At 38.7% G+C, this 9665-nt stretch overlaps 1 protein-coding gene across 1 annotated transcript in view; it reads left to right on the forward strand.

The window, feature by feature from the left end:
- LOC120515086 (interferon-induced protein 44-like) overlaps window positions 1–8312 on the forward strand; it is a 48628-nt gene extending 40316 nt beyond the window's left edge. The window contains exons 7-8 of the mRNA XM_039735812.1: window positions 461–561; window positions 7640–8312. Of these exons, the coding sequence (XP_039591746.1) occupies window positions 461–561; window positions 7640–7822 (284 nt within the window). The 3' untranslated portion in view covers window positions 7823–8312. The remainder of the gene's footprint in view (window positions 1–460; window positions 562–7639) is intronic.
- The last annotated feature ends 1353 nt before the right edge of the window (window positions 8313–9665 follow it).

The following is a 9665-nucleotide window of genomic DNA, read 5'->3' on the forward strand; positions in this document are numbered from 1 at the left end:
TGGATTTTTTCATGTTGACATCCTCAACCTGGCACTGCTGCTTCTTTCACACGATACTACTTTTATGTGACTTATAAAGTAATTGGTTATCATAACCACAATCCTGGGTGAAATTGATTTTAGTGTTGACAATGTCAGATCAGTTGTGAGGTTCTGCAGAACAAATGGAGGTAAGAAATCCACATCAGTGCAGGAAAACTGACTCAATGGGTCTTGAAACCAGAGGCTACTGAGATTAATCAAACTACTGAAGAAACGGCAATGATGTAATAATGTTATGAAATAAAAATGAATAATCAATTAATTAATATAAAAATTTAATAGTGTTAGATTGAAAATGAAGTCTTTTTGAGACACCTTCAGTGGTTCAACGATGTCCTCGTCATTCTGTTAGACAGGAATATAAGAAATGGCAGACAGAATCGGAATTTCACTCAGACTCTCGTCTCTTTTCTTGCAGGGATTCCTCAGCTTGTGTTGGTCACTAAGATAGACAAAGCCTGCCCTGAAGTTAAAAACGACCTGACCAAAGTGTACAGGAGTCGCTACATTTATGAGAAGGTGAGTCAAAGGGACCGACGGGGTCTGGTAGTGATGAGTGTGATGTGATCATAAGAAGTAGTAAAACGTGTAAAATCAGCCTACCAGACAAGAAAGGGGCATCTGAACCGCTAAACATTCTCTGTCACATTGCCGGTTTTCTTCTTTGCTACTCATCAGGACAATTGATTATCTGAAACTGATAAAGTGTTTATTGGCTATCATCGTCTCTTTTTTGTTGTTTGATATTATTAAATTTAAGTCTTTTAAACAGTAAAGTCTCTACACGTATTCAAGTGTCCTCCTCAAGCCCAGATCAACAGGCCGTCTCTTGTGTCTGATGCCATGTGACTGTCATGTGGCAGTTCTTTAGTGCCAGAGAACCAGCGAGGGAGTGTGAAGGGGACATAATTTAGACCATTTAGAGACAGAGGAGAGTCGCTGCTGACGATTTGTTTGGCCCACCTGTTTCTGTGCTATCAGTCAAAAATGTGTCCATATAACAGGTTTTTACTGGCAGTGCCAGTTGTGCTCTAACTATTTAGCAAACTTTTGTAACTGTAATATAAAAATCCCAATGCTGCTGCTGCAGGAAACAGGAAGCCAATGTGACAGAAAGTAGGAGGCGAGTGCAGCAGAAGAAAGCAGAGACTGTTTGTCTTCTCAGACAGTCCTTTGCCATCCTCCTTAGTTAGCCCTATGAAGACAATCCCTGTAAGTTGTCACCTTTTTCTAGTTATATACCTTTTATTTAAGTAACTTCTGATCAGGGAATGTTCAAGTAAATGTTATATTTCAACAAGTAAATTTACTGAGCTTTCGACTGTTAGGCTTTTAGTTATAAACTAGCAAAATACCCGCGCTTCGCAGCGGAGAAGTAGTGTGTTAAAGAAGCAATGAAAAGAAAAGGAAACATTTTGAAAATAACGTAACCTGATTGTCAATGTAATTGTTCTGTCACTGTTTTGAGTGATGAGTGTTGTTGTCATATATATATATATATATATATATATATATATATATATATATATATATATTTACACACACACACACAAACATATATATATATATACATATCTATACATATACACATATATACATACATACATATCTACATATATACACACACAGCTATTTCGTATCAGTGCAATACGCTGTTTGTTAAAACGGTTGACTCCCGCTCTTACGTGCAATAACAAATCAAATCATTCAGTTGTCTTTGCTCATATGTCATTTTAGAGCTGGACGCCTGGCATCTTTTTTTGGCCACAAGTTTGTTTCTGTTTGCTGTGAGGTTCTGTGTTGTGGAGATTCTCAGGATGGATTGCAGGTGCTCATCAGTGAGGCGACTCCTGTGTGCTGTGTTGTTAGTCTTTATCACTGAGAAGAGCTTCTCACACAGATATGTGCTACCAAACATGCACAAGGTTCGAGCCGCATGTAGACGGACTTTTGTTCTTCAAAGTCACCAAAGCGCCGTGCAAACTCAGTGCATAATAACTCTACCAAAGCTGCATTATGGGATCTGTAGTTTATTGTGTTACCAGCGCTTCATATACCGGGGCCATTAATAACAATAATACAGTATATAAAATGATCTCGGGCGGATATAATTACACGCCGGTCCGGATGTGGCCCGCGGCCCTTGAGTTTGATACATATGGACTAAATAGAACTTGAAAAGATATATTTTTTCAAATGTGATCGCTAATTCAGATAGAGTTGACGCGCACTACAGCCTGCATGCCTCAATAAGTCACCCTCCCCTCGCTCTTACTTTTTTACCGTTCATCTAATGAATACACTGAGTATGGCTTTACCAAAACAATCATTGATGGCGAATAAAGTATCCATTATTCGAGTATGTAGAGCGGGATATATATATATACATATATATATACCCGTATCGCAGCGAGAAGTAGTGTGTTAAAAAAGGTAGAAAAAGAAAAGGGAACATTTTAAAAATAACGTAACATGACTGTCAATATACAGTATTTGTTTTGTGAGTGTTACTGAGTGTTGCGGTCATCAAGGATTTGATTATCATTATTTCTTTCAATCAGGTTTGTATTTGTAGGATGTGTTGTGTTCAAGTTACATTCCGTGTTTGTCAATCGTTGTAAAGATGACAGGTTTCATTCATCGATTCGTTTCTTACTGCATCAATAAACAGCTCGTCTTCTTCTTTATCTGAGACCTGACACACTGCATGCACGGGTTTTTTACACTGTCTTCCTTTAGCGGACATTGACTTTTCCACCGTGTGCTTTGTTTCCACAGTAGCTGCATTTATGAATATGCTTATCAGGCGCTTCATATTTTTGCTGCCTTTTCAATTGTGTAATTGGTTTTGTTCAGCTCTTTGGAACTGTTGCCTTTTATCTGTGCACTGCGTCAGTTCACGTGAGCCACTCGGTGTACTTGCATCGAAGGTTCCCAGCTGTGCTGGTGCCATCTCGTGCTATGTCCATAGCTTTATTTAATGTTACCTTAGTCCTGACACTTAAAACTTTCTCTCAGTTTAAGCTGAGTTTGTGTCAAACACCACGCTGACCATCTCATCTTCCTCTGCATAAACACAGTCCTTCACCCGTGAATATTTACCCGTGGCAGTTTGCTATTGGATTGCGCTGACGGACGCCTTATATGGGCAGGCACTAAATTACAAGCGCCAGCGCAGCCTGTCTATGAACTTAATTTTTTTTTTTTTTTTAAAGTGTAAAATATAATTTATTTTTTTTTTTTTTTTTTTTTTTTTTATTAATTTTATTACAATCAATACATAGCAATCAAGTTTTACAAAAAAAAAAGAATTATGCTAAGAACAGATCGATCCCCACCCTTGAGAGAGAGAGCAAGCCAAACGTGTAAAATTTAAGGCTTTTAAAAATACCTAAATCAACAAATTCTCTGTGCTTTATAAAATCATTTCAAAATATTACTGATTAGATCCTGCCATGTTTTGAAAAAGTCTGCACAGATCCTCTAACTGAGTATTTGATTTTTCCAATTTTAAATAATATAACACATCAGTTTCCCACTGACTTAAAGAGGAGAGTTTGGGTTCTTCCAGTTTATCAGAATAAGTCTGCGTGCCAACAGTGTAGTGAATGCAATCACAATTTGTTTGTCTTTCTCCACTTTAAGACCCTCTGGAAGAACCCCAAACACAGCTGTTAATGGGTTAGGAGGGATTGTGAGTCCAAGACTGTCTGAGAGGTAATTAAAAATTTTTGTCCAGAATAATGTTAATTTGGAGCAGGCCCAGAACATGTGACCTAGTGAGGCTGGGGCTTGGTTGCAGCGTTCGCAGGTTGGATCATGCCCTGGAAACATTTTGAGAGTTTTAGTCGAGACAGATGTGCTCGATATATAATTTTGAGTTGTATAATTGTATGCTTTGCATATGGAGCTTGAGTGAATTCTCTGCATTGCTACTTTCCACTCCTTTTCTGATATATTAATTGAGAGATCATTTTCCCAGTGTCCTCTTGGATCTTTGAAAGGAAGGGATTGTAAAAGGATTTTATATATTGTAGAGATGGAGTCTAACTCCTTGAAATTGAGCAATAAATTTTCCAGCGTGGATGAGGGTGCAAGATGAGGAAAATCTGGAAGGTTCTGTTTAACAAAGTTCCTGATTTGAAGATAGTGAAAGAAATTTGTAGCTGGAATGTTAAATTTGGAATGTAATTGTTCATAGGATGCAAAGACGTTGTCTATATAAAGATCTCTAAGCAAGTTAATTCCAAATTTTTCCAGATATTAAAACTGCATATGTTTGTGAGGGTTGAAAGAGGTGGTTCTTTTGCAGGGTGCCACAGAAAGAAGCTTCTCCGTCTTAAAATGCTTTCTACATTGGTTCCAGATTCTAAGTGAGTGGAGCACAATTGGGTTATTAGTGTATTGCCGATAACGTGTGTTTATTGGAGCACAAAGCAAGGAATACAAAGAAGTACTGCAGGATTTTACTTCTATTGCGGTCCATGCCTGTGTATGTTCTTCTATTTGTGTCCAGGTTCTTATCGACTGTATATTTGCCAGCTTAGGTAGAGCCATGCCGCCTTCTGCCTTTTGTCTTTGTAGGTCGCTCTTTTGATGCGTGGATGTTTAGAATTCCAAATAAATGAGGTTATTGTTGAATCTAATTGCTTAAAGAACGATTTATTAATGTATATTGGTATGTTTTGAAATAAAAAAAGGAGCTTAGGAAGAATATTCATCTTAACAGTGTTAATTCTTCCAGCTAGTGTGAGATGAAGGGTTGACCATCTATGCAAGTCTTGTTTAATTTTTTCCATGCAGACGACGAAATTTTGTTGATAAAGAGCTTTATGTTTACTTGTGATGTTTACCCCGAGGTATTTAAACTGTTCTGCAATGATAAAAGGAAGGGTGTCTAATCTAATATTATATGCTTGCGAATTCACGGAAAGAGTACACTTTTATTCAGATTAATTCTGAGACCAGAGAGCTTTTGAAATTCTGTGAGTGCTGCTAAGACTGCAGGCACAGAATTTTCTGGGTCCGATATATACAGTACCATGTCATCTGCATATAATGAGATTTTCTGTTCCAGTCCTTCTCTGCTAATCCCCTTTATCTGATCAGTATTTCGACAATGTATTGCCAGTGGTTCAATGGCAATTGCAAACAGCAGTGGTGACAAAGGGCATCCTTGTCTTGTGCCACGCTCTAGTTTAAAGTAGTCTGAGCAAATGTTATTGATGCAAACTGAAGCTTCTGGGTTAGTATACAGTAATTTAATCCATGCACAAATGTTGGGCCAAACCCAAACTTCTCCAAAATAGTATAAAGGTATTTCCATTCAATCATGTCGAATGCTTTTTCTGCATCCAATGATAATAATATTTCTGGGGTGTTTGATTTAGTTGGTGAGTATATTACATTAAACAGGCGTCAAGATTTGAAGATAAGTGTCGGCCCCTAATAAATCCAGTTTGGTCTTGTGATATTACTGAGGGGAGCACTTTCTCCATCCTTCTAGCTATGATTTTAGAGAGTATTTTAACGTCGTTATTCAGAAGTGAAATTGGTCTGTATGATGCACATTGTAATAAGTCCTTATTTTGTTTTGGGAAGACAGTGATTAGTGCTTGGCTGAAAGGTTTGTGGAAGAGATTGGTTATCTCTGGCTTCTGTAAATGTTGCTAATAGGAGGGAGCTAGCTGAGCGGAGAATTTCTTGTAAAACTCTGCAGGGTAGCCGTCAGGGCCTGCTGCTTTTCCACCTTGGAGTGACTTTATAGCATCCAGTAATTCTGATAATGACAGAGGTTTATCGAGCTCCTCCACACTAATAGCGTCAATTTGTGGTATCTGTAATTTATCCAGAAATGCATTAGATTGTATATTGTCTTCTTTAAACTCAGTAGTATATAGGGATTTATAGTAGTCTCTAAAAGTGTACATTATATTTTTGTGTTCGATGATTTTATCTCCGTTCGTGTTAGTAATTACCGAGATTGCGCTATACATCTTGCTTGTGAATTTGTTGCGCTAAAAGCTTATTAGCTTTCTCCATGTTCATAATAATGATGTCTGGATTTGTAAATTAGTTGTTCGGTTTCTTTAGTTGTCAAGAGGTTTAATTCTGAATGTAGAGCCTGCCTCCTCTTATGTAGAGTCTCGCTTGGTAGTCTGGCATGTTCTTCATCTATTTTAGTAATTTCGCTTTTTATCTCTGCTACTTTCTTCGCTTCGGATTTATTTCTGTGGGAAAGATATGAGATAATCTGTCCTCTTAAGAAGGCCTTAAGAGTTTCTAAGAGTATTCCTGCAGAGATCTCAGGGGATGAACTTAATTTAAAGTGTAGGTTTACATCGTGCTTTGTTTCCGAAGTAGCAGAACTCATGAATATGGTTGTATATGTCACTCGCTCGCTTCTTATTGTTTCGCTGCCTTCTCAATTATATAATGCATGTTTTCTTGAGCGCTTTTTTGAAGTCTTCCTGGTTTTCTATGTACTGCGTGATTACGTGGGAGGCGTGATGATGTCACACGAAACTCCCCCCACGGCGTTTAAGCTCATCTCCATTACAGTAAATGGAGAAAAACTGCTTCCAGTTATGACCATTACGCGTAGAATTTCGATATAAAACCTGCCCAACTTTTGTAAGGAAGCTGTAAGGAATGAACCTGCCAAATTTCAGCCTTCCACCCACACGGGAAGTTGGAGAATTAGTGATTAGTGAGTGAGTGAGTGAGTGAGTGAGTGAGTCAGTGAGTCAGTGAGTGAGTGAGTGAGGGCTTTGCCTTTTATTAGTATAGATGCGTTTGTACTTACCTTGTGTTTGTATATGACACTTATACAAGAACTCAGTAGTGTCTGTTTGTATTTATGTTTACAGTTTCACTCCATTTCTGTGATTAGACAAACTCAACATCACTTCACGGTTCTGGAAATTATTTCATAAAGGTGTTTAGCTTCCTGGATAATTGAACAGAAGATTCACTTAGGCTAGTACAGGGTTCAACCACAGCCTTGACTTACCATATGTGTGTGTTTCTTTAGAAAATCTCCCAATGTGTCCCTTAAGACAGTATTAAATGACACCCACAAGAACTGAAGATGGGCTCCCTCTCTGCCGCTGAAATTAGTTTGTCCAGATCATCCTGAATTAGTGTCACCGTCACAGGGATCATCAGGTCTCACTAGCTGGGCCTGTCTTCTGCATCTCTACAATGCATAAAAAGCAGTTGTGTCCACATTTGTGTCCTTCTGCACTCGCTTTTCTCAGTTCAGACTGATTCTCTTCCTTCTCATTGAAACAGACATCCAGGTTGAACAAACATTTCTTCAGTCAAATCTGATTGACGTACAAGACAAACTTTGGTTTGCTCATTCAGTATTTATACATTGTGTCTCCATGATTAAGTCACTTAACCAACTTGTATTGTCAGTGTCAGCAGTGGCCTCACCATTAAGGTTTGCAAACATCCATCTTAGTTTAAACACTTAAAGATGAAAATAATCAGGAAACTCAATCAGCAGCAGCCCAGATGTTTCCATCCATCATAAATCAAGTCTCACTTGGGTTTTCCTCTGCTTTACCCTTTTTTTCCATTTTTATTCCAGGTGACTCAGCTTGGACAGATGCTGGGAGTTCCCGTCTCCTCCATCTCCCCGGTTAAGAACTACTCAATAGAGACGGAGCTCAACCTTCATGTGGATGTTTTGATCCTGAAGGCCCTGCAGCAGATGCTACGAGCTGCTGATGCCTGCTTTGATGATATGAAGCTGAAAGGCCTCGCTCAGTGAAGCAGTTCCTGATGTATTTTATTTTGCCATGGTTCAATAACTTGAGTGCATTTGAAAGTATTTAATCCTTAACAGGGTTGGTTTAATGGCAACTCCAGTCCACAGGCACACTGAGTTGCACCCATTAATCCAAGGATGTGGGATGACCTCGAAAAAGTCCACAGAGACCTGGAGAAGTCAAGTAAAGTCCACCCAGGCCTTTAGAGTCATGAGGGAGCAACGCTAATCTACACACCAGAGTGCCAGCCGTTTCGATCGAGTGAAGTTCTAATGTAGAGATGCAGAGAATTGTTTGATGTTAGTTTTCTAAATATTTGACACATTTATTGCCTTACTTTGTTATCTTTCCCATTTCACATTGTTTAACATAGACGTGTAGTATTATGCTTATCTTGTGATCTCAGGAATTAACTAATAAAGCATCTTGTATTAGAGCTCATTGTACAGGAGAACAAACTGTGTAAATAAATATAAACTGATATTTCTAGAATTCTTCCAGTGTCTGAGTGGCTTTCTTCACAGTTTTCTTGTGCTTCACAATGGCGTCCAGTTTGTTTTCGGTTAATTGCCAACTCCAAACTGACTCACTGTGACTGAATGGACCCAATGGTGGACTGGCATCCTGTCCAGGGTTCATTCCAATAAAGACTCCGCCTCCTGTGTAATAAGTTGGTTATGAAATACCAGGCTGGCATGTGAAGTTCATTTTTCCGACTCAGTCTTGGTGCCCCCTGGTGGCTCCTGATTTGTATTTCCTCCAGATGAGCAGTTAATCTAACTTTGAAGGGACACTTCACATGATTAAAAGTTTTTCCATCTTTATTTCTACATTTTCTATGTTTGTTCAAAAATATATATTATTTGAGTCTGTTGTACGGTATTTAGAAAATATCTGTGCATTTTACTCACAAAAAATATATATTTATATTTTTAATCTTATATGTATATATAAGAGGGTGAGTGACAAATTATCCACACTCCGGTTATATTAACACTTCTGTTGGCAGCACTGTCTTATCGGAGCTTTCTGTACGAGGTCCCTGTCTCTCCAGTCACTGCTCTGCAGGTGTGAACGTGTTACGTCAGATCATTTGCAAGAAACAATGGCTGCCCCACTTGTGGTTTGCATGAAAGAAAAGCAACATGCAGTGATTCAAGGAGGCGCCTGTGCCGATATTTATTAAAGACTTTGTGCACAGTATGGAGAAAGTGTTTTGTTCCGAAGAAGTGTGTATGAATGGATAGAGAAGTTCAAGGAAGTGTCAGCCATGAAGAAGGAGCAGGACACTCCCCCCATGTCCATGACTGATGACAACATTGAGCGTGCACGTGACATGATTTTATTGAATAGACGAGTGACAGTAGATGATGTAGCAAATTATTTGCAAATCAGCCATGGCTCTGCCTATGCAATAATCCAAGACAGACTTGGGTTTCGAATGAAGCCCTATGAGGATGAAGATTCACATCTAATGAAGAGGTGAAGACAGCAGTGCGTTTGTGGCTCGCAGCTAAACCTAAAACATATTTTAATGAAGGAATACAAAAGCATGTTGACAGATGGACAAAATGTATTGAAAATCAGGGAGATTATGTCACAAAATGAATTAACTGTCCTTTCTGAAAGTTTATTAAAATAAATTCTGCAGTCGAAGTGCAGATAATTTTTAACTCACCCTCATATACAAAATGCTAACAGTTGTGCCTCTACGCCACACGATTACTAGGTCTAAAATTGGGGCTTCATCTTGGTCTTAACTAAAGTTTTATGGCATGATACTCACTGATGTAGCACAACATGTGGCTGGCAGGGACAAAGCCATTCAGAAGCTAGGCACACCCA

This window comes from Polypterus senegalus, chromosome 14, assembly GCF_016835505.1.
Source record: "Polypterus senegalus isolate Bchr_013 chromosome 14, ASM1683550v1, whole genome shotgun sequence".
In the NCBI taxonomy this organism is placed as follows: domain Eukaryota; kingdom Metazoa; phylum Chordata; class Cladistia; order Polypteriformes; family Polypteridae; genus Polypterus; species Polypterus senegalus.